Source organism: Hemitrygon akajei, chromosome 9, assembly GCF_048418815.1.
Source record: "Hemitrygon akajei chromosome 9, sHemAka1.3, whole genome shotgun sequence".
NCBI lineage: Eukaryota > Metazoa > Chordata > Chondrichthyes > Myliobatiformes > Dasyatidae > Hemitrygon > Hemitrygon akajei.
The window spans coordinates 69,700,491-69,727,236 of record NC_133132.1 but is presented as its reverse complement, the minus strand read 5'-3'; the positions used below and the strand labels follow the sequence as shown (position 1 = coordinate 69,727,236).

Below are 26,746 nucleotides of genomic sequence, written 5' to 3'. Positions count from 1 at the left end.
CTGTGTGTGGAGGTGAGTGTGTGTGTACTCTGTGTGGGGGTGAGTGTGTGTGTGTACTGTGTGTGTGGGTGAGTGTGTGTGTACTCTGTGTGTCTGGGTGAGTGTGTGTGTACTCTGTGTGGGGGTGAGTTTGTGTGTACTGTGTGTGGAGGTGAGAGTGTGTGTACTCTGTGTGGGGGTGAGTGTGTGTGTACTGTGTGTGGGGGTGAGTGTGTGTGTGTATTCTGTGTGTGGGGGTGAGTGTGTGTGTACTGTGTGTGGAGGTGAGAGTGTGTGTACTCTGTGTGTGGGGGTGAGTGTGTGTGTACTGTGTGTGGGGGTGAGTGTGTGTGTGTACTCTGTGTGTGGGGGTGAGTGTGTGTGTACTGTGTGTGGAGGTGAGAGTGTGTGTTCTCTGTGTGTGGGGGTGAGTGTGTGTGTACTGTGTGTGTGGGTGAGTGTGTGTGTACTCTGTGTGTCTGGGTGAGTGTGTGTGTACTCTGTGTGGGGGTGAGTTTGTGTGTACTGTGTGTGGAGGTGAGAGTGTGTGTACTCTGTGTGTGGGGGTGAGTGTGTGTACTCTGTGTGTGGAGGTGAGTGTGTGTGTACTGTGTGTGGGGGTGAGTGTGTGTGTGTACTCTGTGTGTGGGGGTGAGTGTGTGTGTACTGTGTGTGGAGGTGAGAGTGTGTGTACTCTGTGTGTGGGGGTGAGTGTGTGTGTACTGTGTGTGGGGGTGAGTGTGTGTGTACTCTGTGTGTGGGGGTGAGTGTGTGTGTACTGTGTGTGGGGGTGAGTGTGTGTGTGTACTCTGTGTGGAGGTGAGTGTGTGTGTACTCTGTGTGGGGATGAGTGTGTGTGTGTACTGTGTGTAGGGGTGAGTGTGTCTGTACTCTGTGTGGAGGTGAGAGTGTGTGTACTCTGTGTGTCTGGGTGGGTGAGTGTGTGTACTCTGTGTGTAGGGGTGAGTGTGTGTGTACTGTGTGTAGGGGTGAGTGTGTGTGTACTGTGTGTGGGGGTGAGTGAGTGTGTACTCTGTGTGTGGGGGTGAGTGTGTGTACTGTGTGTAGGGGTGAGTGTGTGTGTACTGTGTGTGGAGGTGAGTGTGTGTGTACTGTGTGTGGGGGTGAGTGAGTGTCCGCTGTGTAGGGGTGAGTGTGTCTGTACTCTGTGTGGGGGTGTGTGTGTACTCTGTGGGGGTGAGTGTGTGTGTACTCTGTGTGGGGGTGAGTGTGTGTGTACTCTGTGTGGGGTTGAGTGAGTGTGTGTACTGTGTGTGTGGGTGAGTGTGTGTGTACTGTGTGTGGAGGTGAGTGTGTGTGTACTCTGTGTGGGGGTGAGTGTGTGTACTGTGTGTGTCTGGGTGAGTGTGTGTGTACTCTGTGTGTGGGGGTGAGTGTGTGTGTGTACTCTGTGTGGGGGTGAGTGTGTGTCCGCTGTGTAGGGGTGAGTGTGTGTGTACTCTGTGTGGAGGTGAGAGTGTGTGTACTGTGTGTGTGGGTGAGTGTGTGTGTACTCTGTGGGGGTGAGTGTGTGTGTACTCTGTGTGGGGGTGTGTGAGTGTGTGTACTGTGTGTGTGGGTGAGTGTGTGTACTCTGTGAGTGGGGTGTGTGTGTACTGTGTGTGTGGGTGAGTGTGTGTGTACTCTGTGGGGGTGAGTGTGTGTGTACTCTGTGTGTGGGTGAGTGTGTGTGTACTCTGTGTGGGGTTGAGTGAGTGTGTGTACGGTGTGTGGGGGTGAGTGTGTGTGTACTCTGTGTGTGGGGGTGAGTGTGTGTGTACTCTGTGTGGGGGTGAGTGTGTGTCCGCTGTGTAGGGGTGAGTGTGTCTGTACTCTGTGTGGGGGTGAGTGTGTGTGTACTCTGTGTGTGGGGGTGAGTGTGTGTGTACTCTGTGTGGGGGTGAGTGTGTGTGTACTGTGTGTGGAGGTGAGTGTGTGTGTACTCTGTGTGGGGGTGAGTGTGTGTGTACTGTGTGTGTGGGTGAGTGTGTGTGTACTCTGTGTGTGGGGGTGAGTGTGTGTGTACTCTGTGTGGGGGTGAGTGTGTGTGTACTGTGTAGGGGTGAGTGTGTGTGTACTCTGTGTGTGGGGGTGAGTGTGTGTGTACTCTGTGTGGGGGTGAGTGTGTGTGTACTCTGTGTAGGGGTGAGTGTGTGTGTACTCTGTGTGGGGGTGAGTGTGTGTGTACTCTGTGTGGAGGTGAGTGTGTGTGTACTCTGTGGGGGTGAGTGTGTGTGTACTCTGTGTGGGGGTGAGTGTGTGTGTACTGTGTGTGGGGGTGAGTGTGTGTGTACTGTGTGTGTCTGGGTGAGTGTGTGTACTCTGTGTGTGGGGGTGAGTGTGTGTGTACTGTGTGTGTGGGTGAGTGTGTGTGTACTGTGTGTGTCTGGGTGAGTGTGTGTGTACTCTGTGTGGGGGTGAGTGTGTGTGTGTACTCTGTGTGTGGGGGTGAGTGTGTGTGTACTCTGTGTGGGGGTGAGTGTGTGTGTACTGTGTAGGGGTGAGTGTGTGTGTACTGTGTGTGGGGGTGAGTTTGTGTGTACTGTGTGTGTGGGTGAGTGTGTGTGTACTCTGTGTGTGGGGGTGAGTGTGTGTGTACTGTGTGTGGGGGTGAGTGTGTGTGTACTCTGTGTGGGGGTGAGTGTGTGTGTGTACTGTGTGTGTGGGTGAGTGTGTGTGTGTACTCTGTGTGGGGGTGAGTGTGTGTGTACTCTGTGTGTGGGGGTGAGTGTGTGTGTACTCTGTGTGGGGGTGAGTGTGTCTGTACTCTGTGTGGGGGAGAGTGAGTGTGTGTACTGTGTGTGTGGGTGAGTGTGTGTACTCTGTGAGTGGGGTGTGTGTGTACTGTGTGTGTGGGTGAGTGTGTGTCCGCTGTGTAGGGGTGAGTGTGTGTGTACTCTGTGTGGGGGTGAGTGTGTCTGTACTCTGTGTGGGGGAGAGTGAGTGTGTGTACTCTGTGAGTGGGGTGTGTGTGTACTGTGTGTGTGGGTGAGTGTGTGTGTACTCTGTGGGGGTGAGTGTGTGTGTACTCTGTGTGGGGGTGAGTGTGTCTGTACTCTGTGTGGGGGTGTGTGAGTGTGTGTACTGTGTGTGTGGGTGAGTGTGTGTACTCTGTGTGGGGGTGTGTGTGTACTGTGTGTGTGGGTGAGTGTGTGTGTACTCTGTGGGGGTGAGTGTGTGTGTACTCTGTGTGGGGGTGAGTGTGTGTGTACTCTGTGTGGGGGAGAGTGAGTGTGTGTACTGTGTGTGTGGGTGAGTGTGTGTACTCTGTGAGTGGGGTGTGTGTGTACTGTGTGTGTGGGTGAGTGTGTGTGTACTGTGTGTAGGGGTGAGTGTGTGTGTACTGTGTGTCTGGGTGAGTGTGTGTGTACTGTGTGTAGGGGTGAGTGTGTGTGTACTGTGTGTGTGGGTGAGTGTGTGTGTACTGTGTGTGGGGGTGAGTGTGTGTCCGCTGTGTAGGGGTGAGTGTGTGTGTACTGTGTGTGTGGGTGAGTGTGTGTGTACTGTGTGTGGGGGTGAGTGTGTGTGTGTACTGTGTGTGGGGGTGAGTGTGTGTCCGCTGTGTAGGGGTGAGTGTGTGTGTACTCTGTGTGGAGGTGAGTGTGTGTGTACTGTGTGTGTGGGTGAGTGTGTGTGTACTGTGTGTGGGGGTGAGTGTGTGTGTACTCTCTGTGGGGGTGAGTGTGTGTGTACTGTGTGTGGGGGTGAGTGTGTGTCCGCTGTGTAGGGGTGAGTGTGTGTGTACTCTGTGTGGGGGTGAGTGTGTGTGTACTCTGTGTGTGGGGGTGAGTGTGTGTGTGTATACTGTGTGTGGGGGTGAGTGTGTGTCCGCTGTGTAGGGGTGAGTGTGTGTGTACTGTGTGTGTGGGTGAGTGTGTGTGTACTGTGTGTGGGGGTGAGTTTGTCTGTACTCTGTGTGGGGGTGAGTGTGTGTCCGCTGTGTAGGGGTGAGTGTGTGTGTACTGTGTGTGTGGGTGAGTGTGTGTGTACTGTGTGTGGGGGTGAGTTTGTCTGTACTCTGTGTAGGGGTGAGTGTGTGTGTACTCTGTGTAGGGGTGAGTGTGTGTGTACTGTGTGTGGAGGTGAGTGTGTGTGTACTCTGTGTAGGGGTGAGAGTGTGTGTACTCTGTGTGTCTGGGTGAGTGTGTGTGTACTGTGTGTGGGGGTGAGTGTGTGTGTGTACTGTGTGTGGAGGTGAGTGTGTGTGTATACTGTGTGTGGGGGTGAGTGTGTGTGTACTCTGTGTGTGGGGGTGAGTGTGTGTGTACTGTGTGTGTGGGTGAGTGTGTGTGTACTGTGTGTGGGGGTGAGTGTGTGTGTGTACTGTGTGTCTGGGTGAGTGTGTGTGTACTGTGTGTGGGGGTGAGTGTGTGTGTACTCTGTGTGTGGGGGTGAGTGTGTGTGTACTGTGTGTGTGGGTGAGTGTGTGTGTACTGTGTGTGGGGGTGAGTGTGTGTGTGTACTGTGTGTCTGGGTGAGTGTGTGTGTACTGTGTGTGGGGGTGAGTGTGTGTGTGTACTGTGTGTGGAGGTGAGTGTGTGTGTGTACTGTGTGTGTGGGTGAGTGTGTGTGTACTGTGTGTGGGGGTGAGTGTGTGTGTGTACTGTGTGTGTGGGTGAGTGTGTGTGTACTGTGTGTGGGGGTGAGTGTGTGTGTACTCTGTGTGTGTGGGTGAGTGTGTGTGTACTGTGTGTGGGGGTGAGTGTGTGTGTACTCTGTGTGTGGGGGTGAGTGTGTGTGTACTGTGTGTGGGTGAGTGTGTGTGTACTGTGTGTGGGGGTGAGTGTGTGTGTGTACTGTGTGTCTGGGTGAGTGTGTGTGTACTGTGTGTGGGGGTGAGTGTGTGTGTGTACTGTGTGTGGAGGTGAGTGTGTGTGTACTGTGTGTGGGGGTGAGTGTGTGTCCGCTGTGTAGGGGTGAGTGTGTCTGTACTCTGTGTGGAGGTGAGAGTGTGTGTACTCTATGTGTCTGGGTGAGTGTGTGTGTACTCTGTGTGTGGGGGTGAGTGTGTGTGTGTACTGTGTGTGGGGGTGAGTGTGTGTGTGTACTGTGTGTCTGGGTGAGTGTGTGTGTACTGTGTGTGGGGGTGAGTGTGTGTGTGTACTGTGTGTGGAGGTGAGTGTGTGTGTGTACTGTGTGTGTGGGTGAGTGTGTGTGTACTGTGTGTGGGGGTGAGTGTGTGTGTGTACTGTGTGTGTGGGTGAGTGTGTGTGTACTGTGTGTGGGGGTGAGTGTGTGTGTACTCTGTGTGTGTGGGTGAGTGTGTGTGTACTGTGTGTGGGGGTGAGTGTGTGTGTACTGTGTGTGGGTGAGTGTGTGTGTACTGTGTGTGGGGGTGAGTGTGTGTGTGTACTGTGTGTCTGGGTGAGTGTGTGTGTACTGTGTGTGGGGGTGAGTGTGTGTGTGTACTGTGTGTGGAGGTGAGTGTGTGTGTACTGTGTGTGGGGGTGAGTGTGTGTCCGCTGTGTAGGGGTGAGTGTGTCTGTACTCTGTGTGGAGGTGAGAGTGTGTGTACTCTGTGTGTCTGGGTGAGTGTGTGTGTACTCTGTGTGTGGGGGTGAGTGTGTGTGTGTACTGTGTGTGGGGGTGACTGTGTGTCCGCTGTGTAGGGGTGAGTGTGTCTGTACTCTGTGTAGGGGTGAGTGTGTCTGTACTCTGTGTGGGGGTGAGTGAGTGTGTGTACTGTGTGTGTGGGTGAGTGTGTGTGTACTCTGTGTGGGGATGAGTGTAACTGTACTCTGTGCGGGGGTGAGTGTGTGTTTGTACTCTGTAGGGGTGAGTGTGTCTACTCTGTGGGGGTGAGTGTGTGTGTACTCTGTGTGGGGGTGAGTGTGTGTCCGCTGTGTAGGGGTGAGTGTGTCTGTACTCTGTGTGGAGGTGAGTGTGTGTGTACTGTGTGTGTGGGTGAGTGTGTGTGTACTCTGTGTAGGGGTGAGTGTATCTGTACTCTGTGCGGGGGTGAGTGTGTGTTTGTACTCTGTGTGTCTGGGTGAGTGTGTGTGTACTGTGTGTGGAGGTGAATGTGTGTATACTCTGTGTGTGGGGGTGAGTGTGTGTCCGCTGTGTAGGGGTGAGTGTGTCTGTACTCTGTGTGGAGGTGAGTGTGTGTGTACTGTGTGTGTGGGTGAGTGTGTGTGTACTCTGTGTAGGGGTGAGTGTATCTGTACTCTGTGCGGGGGTGAGTGTGTGTTTGTACTCTGTGTGTCTGGGTGAGTGTGTGTGTACTGTGTGTGGAGGTGAATGTGTGTATACTCTGTGTGTGTGGGTGAGTGTGTGTGTACTCTGTGAGTGGGGTGTGTGTGTGTACTGTGTGTGTGGGTGAGTGTGTGTGTACTCTGTGTCTGGCTGAGTGTGTGTGTACTCTGTGAGTGGGGTGTGTGTGTGTACTCTGTGAGTGGGGTGTGTGTGTACTCTGTGTGTGTGGGTGAGTGTGTGTGTACTGTGTGTGGGGGTGAGTGTGTGTGTGTACTGTGTGTGGGGGTGAGTGTGTGTCCGCTGTGTAGGGGTGAGTGTGTGTGTACTCTGTGTTGGGGTGTGTGAGTGTGTGTACTCTGTGTGGGGGTGAGTGTGTGTGTGTACTGTGTGAGTGGGGTGAGTGTGTGTCCGCTGTGTAGGGGTGTGTGTGTGTGTACTCTGTGTGGGGGTGAGTGAGTGTACTCTGTGAGTGGGGTGTGTGTGTACTCTGTGTAGGGGTGAGTGTGTGTGTACTGTGTGTGGAGGTGAGTGTGTGTGTACTGTGTGTGGGGGTGAGTGTGTGTCCGCTGTGTAGGGGTGAGTGTGTGTGTACTCTGTGTGGGGGTGTGTGAGTGTGTGTACTGTGTGTGTGGGTGTGTGTGTGTACTCTGTGAGTGGGGTGTGTGTGTGTACTCTGTGAGTGGGGTGTGTGTGTGTACTCTGTGTGGGTGTGTGAGTGTGTGTACTCTGTAGGGGTGAGTGTGTGTACTGTGTGTGTGGGTGAGTGTGTGTACTCTGTAGGGGTGAGTGTGTGTACTGTGTGTGTGGGTGAGTGTGTGTACTCTGTGAGTGGGGTGAGTGTGTGTACTCTGTGAGTGGGGTGTGTGTGTACTCTGTGTGGGTGTGTGAGTGTGTGTACTCTGTAGGGGTGAGTGTGTGTGTACTCTGTGTGTGTGGGTGAGTGTGTGTACTCTGTGAGTGGGGTGTGTGTGTACTCTGTGTGGGTGTGTGAGTGTGTGTACTCTGTAGGGGTGAGTGTGTGTGTACTCTGTGAGTGGGGTGAGTGTGTGTACTCTGTGTGGGTGTGTGAGTGTGTGTACTCTGTAGGGGTGAGTGTGTGTGTACTCTGTGAGTGGGGTGTGTGTGTGTACTCTGTGTGGGGGTGAGTGTGTGTACTCTGTAGGGGTGAGTGTGTGTACTGTGTGTGTGGGTGAGTGTGTGTACTCTGTGAGTGGGGTGTGTGTGTACTGTGTGTGTGGGTGAGTGTGTGTGTACTCTGTGGGGGTGAGTGAGTGTGTGTACTCTGTGTGGGGGTGAGTGTGTGTCTGCTGTGTAGGGGTGAGTGTGTCTGTACTCTGTGTGGGGGTGAGTGTGTGTGTACTCTGTGTGGGGGTGAGTGTGTACTGTGTGTGGAGGTGAGTGTGTGTGTACTGTGTGTGGGGGTGAGTGTGTGTGTACTGTGTGTGGAGGTGAGTGTGTGTGTACTGTGTGTGGGGGTGAGTGTGTGTCCGCTGTGTAGGGGTGAGTGTGTGTGTACTCTGTGTGGGGGTGTGTGAGTGTGTGTACTGTGTGTGTGGGTGAGTGTGTGTACTCTGTGAGTGGGGTGTGTGTGTACTGTGTGTGTGGGTGAGTGTGTGTGTACTCTGTGGGGGTGAGTGTGTGTGTACTCTGTGTGGGGGTGAGTGTGTGTGTACTCTGTGTGGGGTTGAGTGAGTGTGTGTACTGTGTGTGGGGGTGAGTGTGTGTGTACTCTGTGTGTCTGGGTGAGTGTGTGTGTACTGTGTGTGTGGGTGAGTGTGTGTACTCTGTGTGGGGGTGAGTGTGTGTGTACTGTGTGTGGAGGTGAGTGTGTGTGTACTCTGTGTGGGGGTGAGTGTGTGTGTACTGTATGTGTAGGTGTGAGTGTGTCTGTACTCTGTGTGGGGGAGAGTGAGTGAGTGTGGGTGAGTGTGTGTACTCTGTAAGTGGGGTGTGTGTGTACTGTGTGTGTGGGTGAGTGTGTGTGTACTCTGTGGGGGTGAGTGTGTGTGTACTCTGTGTGGGGGTGAGTTTGTGTGTACTGTGTGGAGGTGAGAGTGTGTGTACTCTGTGTGTCTGGGTGAGTGTGTGTGTACTGTGTGCGGAGGTGAGTGTGTGTGTACTCTGTGTGTGGGGGTGAGTGTGTGTGTGTGTGTACTGTGTGTGGGGGTGAGTGTGTGTCCGCTGTGTAGGGGTGAGTGTGTGTGTACTCTGTGTAGGGGTGAGTGTGTGTGTACTCTGTGTGGGGGTGAGTGTGTGTGTGTACTCTGTGTGGGGGTGAGTGTGTGTCCGCTGTGTAGGGGTGAGTGTGTGTGTACTCTGTGGGGGTGAGTGTGTGTGTACTCTGTGTGGGGGTGAGTTTGTGTGTACTGTGTGTGGAGGTGAGAGTGTGTGTACTCTGTGTGTCTGGGTGAGTGTGTGTGTACTCTGTGTGTGGGGGTGAGTGTGTGTGTGTACTGTGTGTGTGGAGTTGAGTGTGTGTGTACTCTGTGTGTCTGGGTGAGTGTGTGTACTCTGTGTGTGGGGCTGAGTGTGTGTGTGTACTGTGTGTGGAGGTGAGTGTGTGTGTACTCTGTGTGTCTGGGTGAGTGTGTGTACTCTGTGTGTCTGGGTGAGTGTGTGTGTACTCTGTGTGGGGGTGAGTGTGTGTGTACTCTGTGTGGAGGTGAGAGTGTGTGTACTCTGTGTGTCTGGGTGAGTGTGTGTGTACTGTGTGTGGGGGTGAGTGTGTGTGTACTGTGTGTGGAGGTGAGTGTGTGTGTACTCTGTGTGGGGGTGAGTGTGTGTGTACTCTGTGGGGGTGAGTGTGTGTGTACTGTGTGTGGGGGTGAGTGTGTCTGTACTCTGTGTGGAGGTGAGAGTGTGTGTACTCTGTGTGTCTGGGTGAGTGTGTGTGTACTCTGTGTGTGGGGGTGAGTGTGTGTGTGTACTGTGTGTGGGGGTGAGTGTGTGTCCGCTGTGTAGGGGTGAGTGTGTGTACTCTGTGTGGGTGAGTGTGTGTGTACTCTGTGTGTGGGTGAGTGTGTGTGTACTCTGTGTGGAGGTGAGTGTGTGTAATCTGTGTGGGGGTGAGTGTGTGTGTACTGTGTGTGGGGGTGAGTGTGTCTGTACTCTCTGTGGGGGTGAGTGTGTGTGTACTGTGTGTGGGGGTGAGTGTGTGTGTACTCTGTGTGGGGGTGAGTGAGTGTGTGTACTGTGTGTGGGTGAGTGTGTGTACTCTGTGTGGGTGAGTGTGTGTGTACTCTGTGTGGGGGTGAGTGTGTGTGTACTCTGTGTGTGGGTGAGTGTGTGTACTCTGTGGGGGTGAGTGTGTGTGTACTCTGTGTGGGGGTGAGTGAGTGTGTGTACTGTGTGTGTGGGTGAGTGAGTGTACTCTGTGTGGGGGTGAGTGTGTGTGTACTGTGTGTGGAGGTGAGTGTGTGTGTACTCTGTGTGGGGGTGAGTGTGTGTGTACTGTGTGTGGAGGTGAGTGTGTGTGTACTCTGTGTGGGGGTGAGTGTGTGTCCGCTGTGTAGGGGTGAGTGTGTCTGTACTCTGTGTGGGGGTGAGTGTGTGTCCGCTGTGTAGGGGTGAGTGTGTGTGTACTCTGTGTGGGGGTGTGTGTGTACTGTGTGTGTGGGTGAGTGTGTGTGTACTCTGTGGGGGTGAGTGTGTGTGTACTCTGTGTGGGGTTGAGTGAGTGTGTGTACTCTGTGTGGGGGTGAGTGTGTGTGTACTGTGTAGGGGTGAGTGTGTGTGTACTGTGTGTGGGGGTGAGTGTGTGTCCGCTGTGTAGGGGTGAGTGTGTGTGTACTGTGTGTGTGGGTGAGTGTGTGTGTGTACTGTGTGTGTCTGGGTGAGTGTCTGTGTACTGTGTGTGGAGGTGAGAGTGTGTGTACTCTGTGTGGGGGTGAGTGTGTGTGTACTCTGTGTGGAGGTGAGTGTGTGTGTACTCTGTGTGGAGGTGAGAGTGTGTGTACTCTGTGTGTAGGGGTGAGTGTGTGTGTGTACTCTGTGTGGGGGTGAGTGTGTGTCCGCTGTGTAGGGGTGAGTGTGTGTGTACTCTGTGTGGAGGTGAGAGTGTGTGTACTCTGTGGGGGTGAGTTTGTGTGTACTCTGTGGGGGTGAGTGTGTGTGTACTCTGTGTGGGGTTGAGTGAGTGTGTGTACTGTGTAGGGGTGAGTGTGTGTACTCTGTGTGGGGGTGAGTGTGTGTGTACTGTGTGTGGAGGGGACAGATGGAAGGTTGAGGGAGGGGGAGAGGAGAGGGGACAGGGAGGATGGAGGGAGGGGATGTGAAAAGGCAGAGACTGGGTGGTGGGAAAAACGAGGTGAGGGGGAAGGTGGTGCCAAGGGATGAAGGAACAACCTCATTTAATGCGGTGGAGGGGAGAGGAGTGAGGGCTGATCTTGTTCCCAGTGCTGACAGGGAGCGTGTGGGCTCTTTCCTGAGGGGAGTGAGAGGCAGTTTGGCGAGGAGAGGGCTGGCTAGCAGATATGCACTGTGAACAGAGAGGAAAGACCTGCAGGAGGGGCCAAAGTGAGGGGAGGTGTGCGGAGTGGCCAAGGGAGCAGAACTGTGTCGGTCACTGACTGCATCCCCCATCCTGTCGGTCTGGAAAATGTGGAAGGAATTATAGCAGCTGTAAACCTGCGGTTGCTGCCTCTGTCCTGTGGTGCAGGAAGTGCTGGTGGGTGGGGCCCCGCTTCCCATCCAACGGATCTGAGCTGCCCCCTCCAAACCACTTTGGAACCACACATTGACAAGAGTGCCATTGAAGGCACAGACACCGAGCCCTGTGTCAGTGTGAGCTTCCTTGTGTCAGAGGGCAGATGTATGCCAGCTCACTGGCACAGGCCCTGGGAGCATGGAGAGGGGCAATGGCATGTAGCTAGAGAGGGCAACAGAATGGTGGTGAGGGAGAGGGAAGAAAGACCAGGGTGAAACTGAAGGGGGAGGGAGAGAGACAAACGAGACAGGGTGGGAGGGAAAGAGAGAGAGATGGACTAGAGTCTGGAAATGGGGAGAGAGACACTAAAAGGAAAGAGAGGAAGAGGAGGGTGAGAGGTAGATTGGAGGGACAAACAGTGACTGGAAAGGGAGGGGTGGGGGAGAGAGGGGGAGGAGGAGAGAGCAAGATGCAGTTTTAGAGACGTACACTAGATCATGCAGAAATATAAACCATTATTAACAAGTCAGTTTGAGAGATCCTTTGGCTGAGATTGAAGTTTCAAAGTTTACCAATGCCTAAATAGTGGCCACTACTTAAATACGTCAATGTTCTTAGCTAATGCATTTTCCATAAATAATATCTTTACAAGGAATCTAATCCAGTCATTGCCAATGGAATGTTAAAGATTGCTTCAGATTAGGGAAGTTATTACCAAGAGCAGAAATTCCTCAACTGGGAGAATCATAGGGGCCAGAAACAAATGACTAGAAATTATAAAGAGGAAGAAGATGTATCATGGAATTCAATCAGCAAGTAAGTTGTGAACTAACTAGGTTCTACAATGCATCTGTTTTAAACAGAGGGTAGCACAAAGTAACTGACAGTTCCCTGGCACCAATGCCAGGAGAAAGGACAGAATGAAGAAACGGGCGTCCCGGGGACAAGGGGGATAACACGACGGCGTCCCGGGGACAAGGGATAACACGACGGCGTCCCGGGGACAAGGGGGATAACGCGATGGAGTCCCGGGGACAAGGGGGATAACGCGACGGCGTCCCGGGGACAAGGGGGATAACACGACGGCGTCCCGGGGACAAGGGGGATAACACGACGGCGTCCCGGGGACAAGGGATAACACGACGGCGTCCCGGGGACAAGGGGGATAACACGACGGCGTCCCGGGGACAAGGGGGATAACACGACGGCGTCCCGGGGACAAGGGATAACACGACGGCGTCCCGGGGACAAGGGGGATAACACGACGGCGTCCCGGGGACAAGGGGGATAACACGACGGCGTCCCGGGGACAAGGGATAACACGACGGCGTCCCGGGGACAAGGGGGATAACACGACGGCGTCCCGGGGACAAGGGGGATAACACGACGACGTCCCGGGGACAAGAGATAACACGACGGCGTCCCGGGGACAAGAGATAACACGACGGCGTCCCGGGGACAAGGGGGATAACACGACGGCGTCCCGGGGACAAGGGGGATAACACGACGGCGTCCCGGGGACAAGGGATAACGCGACGGCGTCCCGGGGACAAGGGGGATAACACGACGGCGTCCCGGGGACAAGGGATAACACGACGGCGTCCCGGGGACAAGGGGGATAACACGACGGCGTCCCGGGGACAAGGGGGATAACACGACGGCGTCCCGGGGACAAGGGATAACACGACGGCGTCCCGGGGACAAGGGATAACACGACGGCGTCCCGGGGACAAGGGATAACGCGACGGCGTCCCGGGGACAAGGGGGATAACGCGACGGCGTCCCGGGGACAAGGGGGATAACGCGACGGCGTCCCGGGGACAAGGGATAACGCGACGGCGTCCCGGGGACAAGGGGGATAACGCGACGGCTTCCCGTGGACAAGGGGGATAACGCGGCGGCGTCCCGGGGACAAGGGGGATAACGCGACGGCGTCCCGGGGACAAGGGATAACACGACGGCGTCCCGGGGACAAGGGGGATAACACGACGGCGTCCCGGGGACAAGGGGGATAACACGACGGCGTCCCGGGGACAAGGGATAACACGACGGCGTCCCGGGGACAAGGGATAACACGACGGCGTCCCGGGGACAAGGGGGATAACACGACGGCTTCCCGGGGACAAGGGATAACACGACGGCGTCCCGGGGACAAGGGGGATAACACGACGGCGTCCCGGGGACAAGGGATAACACGACGGCGTCCCGGGGACAAGGGGGATAACACGACGGCGTCCCGGGGACAAGGGGGATAACGTGATGCTATTACAGCTCGGGGTTTCCTGTGCCTGCTACTGTTTTCTCCCACAATCTGAAGGTGCACCAGTTAGTAGGTTAATTGTTCATTGGTAAGTTGTCCTGTGATTAGGCCAAGCTTGCTGAGCAGTTCAGCTTATTGGGCCTGTATCTCTAAATAAAAATAGAATAACATAAATAAAATTAATGTACAATAAATGTTGGGAACTCCTCAGTAGGAAGATCGGATTTACTTACTATTGTCACACGGCCAAGGTACAGTGACAATTTGTTGTTTTGCATGATATCCAGGTAGATCGTTCCATTCGAGATAGTAAAAAGGCAGCAGAATGCAGAATATAATCTTACAATTCCAGACAAAGTGCAGTGCGGGTGGATCTCAAGGTGATCTTATACCTGTGTCTTATGGTCTAAGGTGTCATGGCCGCTGCTGGGTACAATAGGAGATTACAAGTTCAGCTTGAGTTCTATTCTGGTATTGGTCAGACAGAAGTTATTTTCACCCCACTGGAGAGGGGAGAAGGGAAAATGACCAGGATGGTCAAGGTTATGCCAACGTAGCCTTGGTTATGTTGGCAGCTTTCCTTTGGCAGTGTAAAGTGTAGACAGAGTCAATGGAGGGGAGTCTCGTTTATATAATGGACTCAGCTGCATGTACAACTCCCTCAAATTTCTTGAGGTGTTGGGCAGATGCTGTGGTACATCCGGATGGGATATTTTCTGCGGTGCCTTTGTAAAAGTTGGTAAGATTAGTTATGGGTGTGCTGCAAAATACCTCAGCCTTCTGAGGAAGTAGAGGTGTTGGTGTAGCCATAGCAACTGTATTGCTGGGCCTGGACAACCTATTGGTGATATTTACACTGGGAATTTGAGGTTGTTACCCATCTCCATCAATGGACCAAACCCTGGACAATCTATTGGAATTTACACTGGGAATTTGAGGTTGTTACCCATCTCCATCAATGGACCAAACCCTGGACAATCTATTGGAATTTACACTGGGAATTTGAGGTCATTACCCATCTCCATCAATGGACCAAACCCTGGACCTGGCAGAAGGTACCTGCTGAGACAGTGGATGCATCAGTAATGATCTTCCAGAATTCCTCACACCTCAGAACAGTGTCAGCAAACTGGCAAGGTTAAAATACATCATTATTGAAAGAAGGAGAGTTTGGCAAAATACGGAGCAGTTGACCAATAAGACCAATTTCTTTGAAAATCTTCATGGTGTTGGCAGTACCTGGAGCTCAGGGTACAGTTTTGATCACCCTTCAATAGAAAAGAGTAGTTAAACTGGAAAGAGTTCAAAAAGAATTTACAAGGATGTTGCCAAGACAAGAGGGTCTGGGTTATAGAGAGAGGTTGGCCAGGCCAGGTCTTCAACCCTTGGAACGTAGGAAAATGAGAGGTGACATTTAAAATGATATGGGGCATAGATAAGGTGGCTGATAACATGCTGTGTCGCTCTATGACTCTGTTGACAGGATGGATAAAGGGAGGATGGTTCTCTCAGCTGGGAGCCCTGGACCTTCAGTTGGCCATTCAGGGCTCAGGAGAAAAGTCTTCACCCAGAGTGTGTCTAATCTTTGGCATCCTCCCCAGGAGAGTGGTGGGAGCTCAGGCAGAAGAGTATAGTCAGGGCAGAGTTGGACAGATATTGAAAAGTGGCGCTGAGGTAAGAGATTCACTGACATCTTACTAGATGTGTGGAGCAGGTGTGAAGGGCAGGAAGTGCTGGAATCATTACCAAGCACGTGACAACAAAGACTGTGATGTACAAAGTGGGCCAATGAAGGAAAAAGTGTAGCAGGGTTGTGGGAACAGGGTGGAAAATTGGGGTCTGTGCATTTCATCTGGCTGAACTTCCCAACAAATATTTGCTGAGCTGAGTGGAAGACCACTGCAGAAAGTCCCACGGGTGGGAGTGAGGAAGGAGGGTGGGTTAAAGTGTGGAGCAGGAATAAATAATCAGCTCATTTTCAGGTTGGGAGAGCGCCCGGGGGCTGGGCGCTGAGTTCGCTGCTGAGACCACAGCTACACACAGTTCATGCCAATGACTTGGGTGAGAACGTTTCCAAGTTTGCTATTGATAAAAAGGCTGGTGTTCGGACGACGAGTGGAAACCAAGGAGATTGTTGAGTGTTTTGGAGAGCTGAGTGAACTGGTGGGTGAGGTAGAGGCAGTACTATGTGGGTAAATGTGAAGCCAAGTGAACAGAGTAATTTTATGTGTGTGGAAACAAAATTTGATGTGCAGGAAGGGCTGACAGTGCGGAACTACAAGGGAGAAAATAAACATGGGATGACAGACAGTTGTGAAGGAGGCTGGAATGTTGGCCTTTGCTGGGAAGAGTATAGGAATCTGTGAACACATCCTGTGGCACAGTGCGGTGGTTATCTAAAAATGCAAAGCAACATTAAATTTCTGAGGATAGAACAAGCGTGGGTGAAATTACATCTGAGGGAGATCCCAGCAAGACATCGTTCACCATCTAGTGGTATGCAGGCTGTGCAGCAGGACCCTAGGCCTGGGATACAATGATTCCCGTGGAATGGGTGTGGACTAGAAGGGTTTCAGATTAGTGGAAAACTCCACTGTGTCTGTGCTCTGACACAACCAGATTCCTCTCAATGCCAACACACCCCAAATACTCCATGATGAGACAACCTCATCCTCTACCAAACAACAAACGTGGCAACCCAAGACTGCTGCCAGTCCATCTACTTTGCTTCTACAGTGCGGTGTTCCCCCATTATCGCCCCCTTCTACAGTGCGGTGTCCCCCATGATCGCCCCTTCTACAGTGCGATGTCCCCCATGATCGCCCCTTCTACAGTGCGATGTCCCCCATGATCGGCCCTTCTACAGTGCGATGTCCCCCATGATCGCCCCTTCTACAGTGCGGTGTCCCCCATGATCGCCCCTTCTACAGTGCGGTGTTCCCCCATGATCGCCCCTTCTACAGTGCGGTGTCCCCCATGATCGCCCCCTTCTACAGTGCGATGTCCCCCATGATCGCCCCTTCTACAGTGCGATGTCCCCCATGATCGGCCCTTCTACAGTGCGATGTCCCCCATGATCGCCCCTTCTACAGTGCGATGTCCCCCATGATCGCCCCTTCTACAGTGCAGTGTCCCCCATGATCGCCCCTTCTACAGTGCGGTGTTCCCCCATGATCGCCCCTTCTACAGTGCGGTGTCCCCCATGATCGCCCCTTCTACAGTGCGGTGTTCCCCATGATCGGCCCCTTCTACAGTGCGGTGTCCCCCATGATCGCCCCTTCTACAGTGCGGTGTCCCCCATGATCGCCCCTTCTACAGTGCGTTGTCCCCCATGATCGCCCCTTCTACAGTGCGGTGTTCCCCCATGATCGCCCCTTCTACACTGCGGTGTTCCCCCATGATCGCCCCTTCTACAGTGCGGTGTCCCCCATGATCGCCCCTTCTACAGTGCGGTGTTCCCACATGATCGCCCCTTCTACAGTGCGGTGTCCCCCCATGATCGCCCCTTCTACAGTGCGGTGTTCCCCCATGATCGCCCCTTCTACAGTGCGGTGTTCCCCCATGATCGCCCCTTCTACAGTGCGGTGTTCCGTCATTATCGCCCCTTCTACAGTGCGGTGTTCCCCCCTGATCGCCCCCTTCTACAGTGCGGTGTCCCCCATGATCGCCCCTTCTACAGTGCGGTGTTCCCCATGATCGCCCCCTTCTACAGTGCGGTGTTCCCCCATGATCGCCCCTTCTACAGTGCGGTGTCCCCCATGATCGCCCCTTCTACAGTGCGGTGTATCCCCATGATCGCCCCTTCTACAGTGCGGTGTCCCCCATGATCGCCCCCTTCTACAGTGCGGTGTCCCCCATGATCGCCCCCTTCTACAGTGCGGTGTTCCGTCATTATCGCCCCTTCTACAGTGCGGTGTATCCCCATGATCGCCCCCTTCTACAGTGCGGTGTCCCCCATGATCGCCCCTTCTACAGTGCGGTGTCCCCCATGATCGCCCCTTCTACAGTGCGATGTTCCCCCATGATCGCCCCCTTCTACAGTGCGGTGTTCCCCATGATCGCCCCTTCTACAGTGCGGTGTCCCCCATGATCGCCCCTTCTACAGTGCGATGTTCCCCCATGATCGCCCCCTTCTACAGTGCGGTGTTCCCCATGATCGCCCCCTTCTACAGTGCGGTGTCCCCCATGTTCGCCCCCTTCTACAGTGCGGTGTTCCCCCATGATCGCCCCCTTCTACAGTGCGATGTCCCCCATGATCGCCCCCTTCTACAGTGCGGTGTTCCCCCATGATCGCCCCCTTCTACAGTGCGGTGTTCCCCATGATCGCCCCCTTCTACAGTGCGGTGTTCCCCATGTTCGCCCCCTTCTACAGTGCGATGTCCCCCATGATCGCCCCTTCTACAGTGCGGTGTTCCCCATGATCGCCCCCTTCTACAGTGCGGTGTCCCCCATGTTCGCCCCCTTCTACAGTGCGGTGTTCCCCATGATCGCCCCTTCTACAGTGCGATGTCCCCCATGATCGCCCCCTTCTACAGTGCGATGTCCCCCATGATCGCCCCCTTCTACAGTGCGGTGTTCCCCCATGATCGCCCCCTTCTACAGTGCGGTGTTCCCCCATGATCGCCCCCTTCTACAGTGCGGTGTTCCCCCATGATCGCCCCCTTCTACAGTGCGGTGTTCCCCCATGATCGCCCCTTCTACAGTGCGGTGTTCCCCCATGATCGCCCCCTTCTACAGTGCGGTGTTCCCCCATGATCGCCCCCTTCTACAGTGCGGTGTTCCGTCATTATCGCCGCTTCTACAGTGCGGTGTTCCCTCATGATCGCCCCTTCTACAGTGCGATGTCCCCCATGATCGCCCCCTTCTACAGTGCGATGTCCCCCATGATCGCCCCTTCTACAGTGCGGTGTCCCCCATGATCGCCCCTTCTACAGTGCGGTGTTCCCCCATGATCGCCCCTTCTACAGTGCGATGTCCCCCATGATCGCCCCCTTCTACAGTGCGGTGTTCCCCCATGATCGCCCCTTCTACAGTGCGGTGTTCCCCCATGATCGCCCCTTCTACAGTGCGGTGTTCCGTCATTATTGCCCCTTCTACAGTGTGGTGTTCACTCATGATCGCCCCTTCTACAGTGCGATGTCCCCCATGATCGCCCCCTTCTACAGTGCGGTGTTCCCCCCATGATCGCCCCTTCTACAGTGCGGTGTCCCCCATGATCGCCCCTTCTACAGTGCGGTGTTTCCTATTGATCGCCCCTTCTACAGTGCGGTGTTCCCTCATGATTGCCCCTTCTACAGTGCGGTGTTCCCCCATGATCGCCCCTTCTACAGTGCGGTGTTCCCCCATGATCGCCCCCTTCTACAGTGCGGTGTTCCCCCATGATCGCCCCTTCTACAGTGCGGTGTTCCCCCATGATCGCCCCTTCTACAGTGCGGTGTCCCCCATGATCGCCCCCTTCTACAGTGCGATGTTCCCCCATGATCGCCCCTTCTACAGTGCGGTGTCCCCCATGATCGCCCCTTCTACAGTGCGGTGTTCCCCCATGATCGCCCCTTCTACAGTGCGGTGTCCCCCATGATCGCCCCTTCTACAGTGCGGTGTTCCCCCATGATCGCCCCTTCTACAGTGCGGTGTTCCCCCATGATCGCCCCCTTCTACAGTGCGGTGTTCCCCCATGATCGCCCCTTCTACAGTGCGGTGTTCCCCCATGATCGCCCCTTCTACAGTGCGGTGTTCCGTCATTATCGCCCCTTCTACAGTGTGGTGTTCACTCATGATCGCCCCTTCTACAGTGCGATGTCCCCCATGATCGCCCCTTCTACAGTGCGATGTCCCCCATGATCACCCCCTTCTACAGTGCGGTGTTCCCCCCATGATCGCCCCTTCTACAGTGCGGTGTCCCCCATGATCGCCCCTTCTACAGTGCGGTGTTTCCTATTGAACGCCCCTTCTACAGTGCGGTGTTCCCCCATGATCGCCCCTTCTACAGTGCGGTGTCCCCCCATGATCGCCCCCTTCTACAGTGCGGTGTTCCCTCATGATCGCCCCTTCTACAGTGCGGTGTTCCCCCATGATCGCCCCTTCTACAGTGCGGTGTTCCCCCATGATCGCCCCCTTCTACAGTGCGGTGTTCCCCCATGATCGCCCCTTCTACAGTGCGGTGTTCCCCCATGATCGCCCCTTCTACAGTGCGGTGTCCCCCATGATCGCCCCCTTCTACAGTGCGATGTTCCCCCATGATCGCCCCTTCTACAGTGCGGTGTCCCCCATGATCGCCCCTTCTACAGTGCGGTGTTCCCCCATGATCGCCCCTTCTACAGTGCGGTGTCCCCCATGATCGCCCCTTCTACAGTGCGGTGTTCCCCCATGATCGCCCCTTCTACAGTGCGGTGTCCCCCATGATCGCCCCCTTCTACAGTGCGATGTTCCCCCATGATCGCCCCCTTCTACAGTGCGGTGTCCCCCATGATCGCCCCCTTCTACAGTGCGGTGTTCCCTCAGTATGACCTTTGGAACAGTCAACAAGGAACTGTGAGTGGCGATCAGTGCAGAGTTGACATGCTATGGCAGGTTGGAATTGAGCTGATTCATGTTAAGAAATGTCAAAAGGACAGATAACATTGGGAGGAGTCATTTATTGGTCACCAAATAATCCTTGTAATATTTGTTGTGGCGTAAATGAGCTTTTTAGGCGTGCTGTGGAGGGCGTGCAGTGATTTATGGGAGACTTTAGCCTGCACGTAGGCTGGACGGTGAATTCAAGGAATGTGTGCGTGTTGTTTTACTAAATGAGCTGAAGAACCTGCTACCATTTGCTACTTTGAATCTTAGTTTTTGCACGGTTGGCAACACAATATGATAGACGTTTACAATGGGTGTGAAAGTAATGTAGATCACTGCAAATCTAAACAGGAAACAGAAAGGGTGCGGAAAGTTGAAATGGTTGAATGGGAAAAGATATTACCAATGTTACCCCTTTCAAGGGTTAGAATTTAAAGAGGTATTGTACAAAACTCCTTTAAGGCAGAAAGCCCAGAAAGGAAATTGATTCATCTCTGACCATTTAGGGAAACGTTTCCTCTGTCTGACACAGGATTGATGTTTCCAGTCGAGGTTCTGAGGGAACAACCTCAGAATAAAGGGACTGCCCTTTAAAACTAAGATATGGAGTTTCTTCAGCCAAAATGTAGTAAATCTGTGGAATTCGTTGCCACAAAGGGCCTTAAGGCCAAGTCAGTGGGTATAGTTAAAGGAGAAACTGATTGAGTTAAGGGTTGAGGGGAGAAGGGGGTTGAATGGCAGAGCAGACTCAATGGGCTGGAAGGCCCAAGTGCAGGTCAGGCAGCATCTGTGGAAAGAGAATCTGGATGAGTGTTTCAAGTCTGAAATCCTACAACAGAATTGGGAAAGATAAGTCTGGGGTTGTAGAGGTGTGGGAGGGATGGAGAGACAGGTGACAAGGTGGGGCCAGAATGGCCTTAGGTTGGATTTGTACAGCTTTCCTGTTGGATGGGTGACTGCAGGCAGTCCTAGAATGATAGCACAAGGAAATATTAAAGTTGTGAAATACAAGGCTACCCTATTGAAGCCCCTATCATTGTGTGACACTCCTTCAGTACTGCCCTCCCCGTTGGTTCGTCCATCGCCATCGATGAAGACCTCGACACCATTAGTCACTTTGAGACTGGGTGCCGTGTGCCCGAAGATGACTGGTCAGGCCACGGAATGTCCTGGCACACGTTGGGCAGACGTGTAGGCACTGCAGTTGTTGCGCTGGTGGCTCTGGACTTACGTAGCTCACGTTTATGTTGTGCTTCAGCAGTGCGCCTTGCTTCGTAAGCTGGACAGCCCTTGTGGATGAGGCTGTGTCAGGTAGGGCAGTTTTGTGCCAGCGTTTCCCAGGAGGTTGTGTCCACGTCAAGCAACTTCAGGGAGGCCTTTAGTGTGTCTTTGTAACGTTTCTTCTGCCCTCCATGCGAGCGTCTTCCAGCAGAGAGTTCCCCAAAGAGGAGCTGCTTGGGTATACGCTCGTCTGGCATGCGGATGGCATGACCTGCCCACCGGGTCTGTGCTCTCATCAGCAGTGCATGGACTGATGGTAGACTTGCTCGAGAGAGAACGTCAGTGTCTGGTGCTTTGTCTTGCCATCCGATGCCTAATATTCTGCGAAGGCAAGTCATGTGGAAATGGTTGAGCTGTCTTGCATGCCTTCGATACGCAGTCCACGTTTCACAGGCATACGGGAGGGTAGTGAGTACCATGGCTCTGTAGACCTTCAGTTTTGTTGCTGGGCTGATTCCTCAACGTTCCCATACAGTGGAGGGCACTCTACCGAAAGCAGAACTTGCCTTTGCTATTCTGCAGTTAACTTCTGTATCAATAGTCACTGCTCGGGAGAGGGTGCGGCCACGGTAAGTAACCTGGTCCACTGCCTGTAGTTTCTGTCCTTCGATTGTGATTTCGGTTCTGTGTACGGTGTACGAGGAGCAGGCTGGTGCATGACTTCGGTCTTTTTGACAAGCCGTGGAGAACTTGGCCATATTGACTTGCACCTCTGGCTCCGAGCCAGCGTACAGGGCGCAGTCAGCGGCAGAGAGGAAGTCTCGCACAACAGTCTCCTTCACTCAGGTAATAGCTGGAAATCTGCTCAGGGTGAAGAGCTTCCCATCCACTCTGTACGTGAGGCTGATTCCAGCATCAGTGTCCTGGAAGGTATCATCCAGCATGACAGTGAACAGTTGATAAGATTGATGGCGTTTGGATAGTGCAGAAAACTGGCAAGGGATATAGTGGGATACAGATAAGTTGCAGATATGGGTGGAGAAATGATAGATGAAGTTTAACTTGGCCAAATGTGAAGTGTTACATTTGGAAAATCAAATATAAAGAGACACTATTTATGGCAATACCCTTAACAGTGTTGATGAACAGAGGGACCCTGGGGTCCAAGATAGGGTGGAAAAGGCAGCGTAGGCTGTGTTTGGCTTTATTGGCCGAGGAACTGAGTTCCAGTGAATCGGACTTGCAGCGTTCCACATTTACAATGTACAACTGGGTCTTGCCATCACAAGAAAAGCAACTGAGACAATCACTTGCTGTTCGACTGCACACCCACTCCTCTGACGCTGGCAGCTGCAGATCCTCACTGAGTCCAAATGCTTTAGTTGCTCTGCCAATGAGAAACTTGCTGATGCTGTAGCTTAATGTCCAGCGATCATAAAAAAAATACGTCACCATACACAACCCTGTCATGTTTTCTGCATGAGGGGTTTTGCCTGGTTTAGAGGGTGTGTACTATAAGGGGAGGTTGGACAAGCTTGAGTTATTTTCTCTGGAGTGACGGAGGCTGACAGAAAATCTGACAGAGGTTTATTAGGCATAGATAAGAAGCCAATGTCTTTTCTCGGGATCAGAATGTGTAATACCAGTTGGCACGTGAGGGAATACATCCAAAGATATACAGGGCAAGTTTTTTTCCAGAGAGAGTGGTGGTGGATGCAGAGGGGATAAGGACTTTCAAGAGGCTCGTAAATAGGCACCCGAGTGGGCAGGAACTGGACGGATATGACATTGTGCGTAGTTTAGTTGGGCATTTGATTACTATTTTAGTTAGTTCAGCACAGTATGAGCAGGAATGCACTGCTCAATGGAGTACCGATACCACTCATTACCACCCCTGTGTGTCAGAGGTCTGTCTGCTTGAGGGCTGCTCGTTGGAGACGTGTGTGTCTGGGTGTGGTGATGGAACCTCTGTGTCTCTGCCCCCTTCTTCAGCCCAGAAAGGACAGCAAGTGGCTGCCGGCCTTCATCATCAGCCGGCTGGTGTTCGTCCCCCTGTTCATGCTGTGCAACGTGCACCCCCGTAAGCTGACTGTCGTCTTCACACACGACGCCTGGTACATCTGCTTCATGGTTGTCTTCGCGTTCAGCAATGGCTACCTGGCCAGTCTCTGCATGTGCTACGGACCCCAGTGAGTCTGCTGGGGAGGAGGACAAGGGGGAGGGATGGGAGGAAGAGGGGGAGGAGGGAGAGGAGAGACAGAGGAGGGGAGGAGGAGAGATGGTGGATGACATGAGGAGAGGGTGGACACCTACTCACTTGCCTTCATCTTCCTGTTCCTCACCTCCTCCCTTGTATGTGCTGTGTCCCTCACCTGCCCTTTCTCAGCCCACCGTTGTCTTACTGCTCACCTGGTTAGCATGGATCAATGGGCTGAAGGGCCCTGGGAGTAGAGCAAAGGTTCTCCAGACCCTGGCTGGTGGGTTTGTCTTCCAGTTAGAGGAGTAGTTTTATGTTTCCCCTGTCTGCAGTGTCTAGGTTACAGTCCCACCACCAAGATTCAAGCTAAATTAATCCCACCCCACTGGTCCTACCAGTACATGTGTCTATCTAAGTATCTCATAATTGCTGCTATCATACCCACCTCCACCACTAGCCCTGACAGCACCACTCTCTGTGTGAAAAACAAACTTGCCCCTCTTACCCTGAAGCTATGTCCTGCACCATTTGACATTTCCACCCTGGGAATAACGAATCTAACTTCCCACTATGCCTCTCAAACTTTTATATACTTCTATCAGCTTTCCCCCGAGTTTCCATCTCACCACAGAAAACAATTCAAGTTTGTCCAACCTCTCATTATAGTCAATACCCCAACCCAGGCAACATCCTGATGGATTTCTTTTGCATCTTCTCCAAGTCTTCCACATCCTTCCCTTAATGGGGTGACCAGAACTCCAAATATGGCCAAACCAAAATGTTATGTAGCTGCAACACGACCACTCAGCTTTTGTACTGAACACTTGGACTGATGGAGGCAAGCAGGCATTGCCCATCTGTCTACGTGCACTTTCAGGGAGCTGTGGGCACATGGTCCTATGTGTATCTATGTTCTTAAGGGTCCTGGTACTTTCTCTATACTTTGCTCTTGCATGGGACCTCCCTATGTGCCACACCTCACACTTGTCTAGATTAAACTCCATCTGCCATTTCTCTGCCCACATTTCTAACTGATCTATATCTTGCTGTTTGCTTTGACCTTCTTCGCTATTCACAACTCTGCCAGTTTTCTTGTGTCATCTGCAAACTTACTAATCAGATTACCTGCATTTTATCCAGTCGATTTGTATACATCACAAACAACAGCACCAGTCACGGGCCTCCAGCCAGAATTACGCCCGTCCACCACAACCTTCTGCCTTCACATCCAATTCACAAATGTTTGCCTGGGTTGACAGGGCAGTTGTAGAGAGAATAATTCTCCTGACCGGGGGTCTATAAGGGGTCACCCATTCAGGACTGAGATGAGAAGGGGTGAATAAGGTCTGTGAAGACCCACATGAAGGTGGATCAGCCATGATCCCTTTGAAGAGTGGAGCAGGCAGGAAGGGATTGTGGACTCCTCCTGCCCCTATTTTTGCTGTGGGTGGACCCGACAATGATCAGGGAAAGATGGGGGTTGCTGCCAGGGCTGAAGCCTGTTAATGGGCCTTGTTGTCAGTGGTAGGCTTGTTGTTGGGTGGGGATAGTTGTTGGAGGGTGGGTTGCACATGTTATTTGGTTCTGGGTGTCCCGTGAGGGCTGGGATGTGGTGTTTGGTTGTTGGGTGTGGGTTGTTAGCAGGGGGCAGTTCACCGACTGCCGGGGTCTCTTGTCATGTATGGGGCCTGGTTGCCATGGGAGGGATGTTGACTGATGACCAATTGGTGTTGACAGGAATGCATCGGCGAAGGAGGCGGAGACAGCTGGAGCCATCATGTCTTTCTTCCTGTCCCTGGGGCTGGCATCGGGAGCTTGCCTGTCCTTCCTGATCCGTTCGCTGGTCTGATCCATCTTGGGGTTTACCGAAGATGGGTGTGGTGACAGAGCTAGTCTTCCTCCCTCACCTGTACACACCCACCCCACCTCTGCTCAGTCCTTCCTCTCTACCTCCCCCTTCAGGTCTCGACCCATCCTGTGCTGTCGGCATGTAAGCAGAGTCCAGTCCCCTCAGAGGGGGAGGGTGAAGGCTGCCTCCCAACACCCCTCTCTCCCCCTCAGCTAGTGAGATGTGTAACTAATGTCGGGGTAGCACCTGAATGTTAACCAATTGCTCTACACTAGTGCAGAACTGGGAGTCGTTAGGGATCTCCTACTGAACTCAGTGACAGCCAGGACTCAACTGGTGTCGGAGGACCGAGCCTCAGCAATAATTCTAGTTTTAATACAGTAAATATTTTTATGCTTTGGTGTATATGTGTTTATAAAGGCATGCTGTTTAATCTAAGTGACCTGTAATCGTGTCATATCTTTGACCTGGGGCGGCTGAATACCAGGCACGGCAAACTTCAATACGACTTCCTTTGTTCACGGCAGTCACTATCGCTATGTGCAAAAGCCACGTGAGGAGACGTAAGAGTGGCAGGTGATTTACGGTACCTACCTGTTGCTGCCAACGTTTAGCATCATTGCTGCGATCTTTGCAGCCACCTCCTAGGGACACTAGCCATGGCGGGGGGTGAATGAATGGGAACTGCAGAGATTGGAGTTGCTCCCAGGAGCCCAGGCAGGTGACAGTCTGAGAGATCTACAGGAGCATGCGTGTGCAGACTCCAGGTCCGTGCACATGGGGAAGGGCTGTGCCCTCTTAACCTGCAGCTTTGGATCAAACGCAGGCAGCAAAGAGACTGGCAGAGATTAGCAGTGGAGCCCAGCCCTGGGAACATCCAGTGAAAGCCCATGGGCCCCCACACCCACCCTGTCGCTTCTGTTCCATTCTCTTGGCTCCTCTGCGGAGTCTTTCCACACAGCTGTTTCTGCAAAGTCCCTTCTCCCCGAACCATGGCTTCCTATCTACCAATGGAGGTCAGAGCCCTGAGACATCTCTTTGCATTGGTTCCTCTCTCCCTGGACAGGGCAACAACAGAATGCCCCTGCTCCTCAACTTTCACTCCATCTGCCTCCACATTCAACTCCATATTGAAGTTCCCATCTTCACCCTGTCTGAATATCGGAACTGCAGATATCGGTTCTGCCCGTGATACTGGCCCAGTTTCCCCTCCCCCCCCCCATTAAACCGGTAATTCCATCAGCTTATCTCCGTGTCCTCCGCCCTTTGTGCAATGTGGTCTTGTTTTTTCTCTTCGACCCTGACCTCAGAGTTTGCCCTGTGACCATACGTGTTTCCTCCGCATGCCAAAGCCTCGGTAAAACTCTGCTGTGTAGCTGAGGGGTAAAGTCTGGTGAGAGAGGGTGTGTTACAAGGGAAATTAGTGGGGACCGATGGGATTGTTCTGAGCTCGTACAGACTCTATCCATGTCACGAGTAAATAGAACCAGACGGCGAGGGAACAGGCTTCTCAGCTCAACTAGTCCACACCAACCAAGGCTCCCAGCTAAGCCAGTCACATTTGCCTGTATCTGGCCCATATCCTTATAAACCTTTCCTGCCCATGTACCTGTCCAAGTGCCTTTTAAACATGGTTAATGTACCTGCCTCGACCACTTCCTCATTCCATATACTGATCACCCCTGTCCCTTAGATCCCTGTTAAATCTGTCCCCTCCCCTGTGGCTTTACACACCTCTAAGATCCTCCCTCATTCTCCTCATCCCAAAGAATAAAGTCCCAAACTGCTTAACCTTTCTCCAGCAACATCGAGATAAATCTCCTTTGCACTCTTTCCATG

The 26,746-nt window shown here is 53.2% G+C and overlaps 1 protein-coding gene across 5 annotated transcripts in view; it reads left to right on the top strand.

Moving 5' to 3' along the window:
* LOC140733220 (equilibrative nucleoside transporter 1-like) overlaps positions 1–25,345 on the top strand; it is a 228,354-nt gene extending 203,009 nt beyond the window's left edge. For all 5 annotated transcript variants that reach the window (XM_073056259.1, XM_073056258.1, XM_073056257.1 and 2 more), the window contains exons 12-13: positions 22,854–23,050; positions 24,796–25,345. In XM_073056259.1, coding sequence (XP_072912360.1) covers positions 22,854–23,050; positions 24,796–24,907 — 309 coding nt within the window. In that variant the 3' untranslated portion in view covers positions 24,908–25,345. The remainder of the gene's footprint in view (positions 1–22,853; positions 23,051–24,795) is intronic.
* Positions 25,346–26,746: the final 1,401 nt, after the last annotated feature.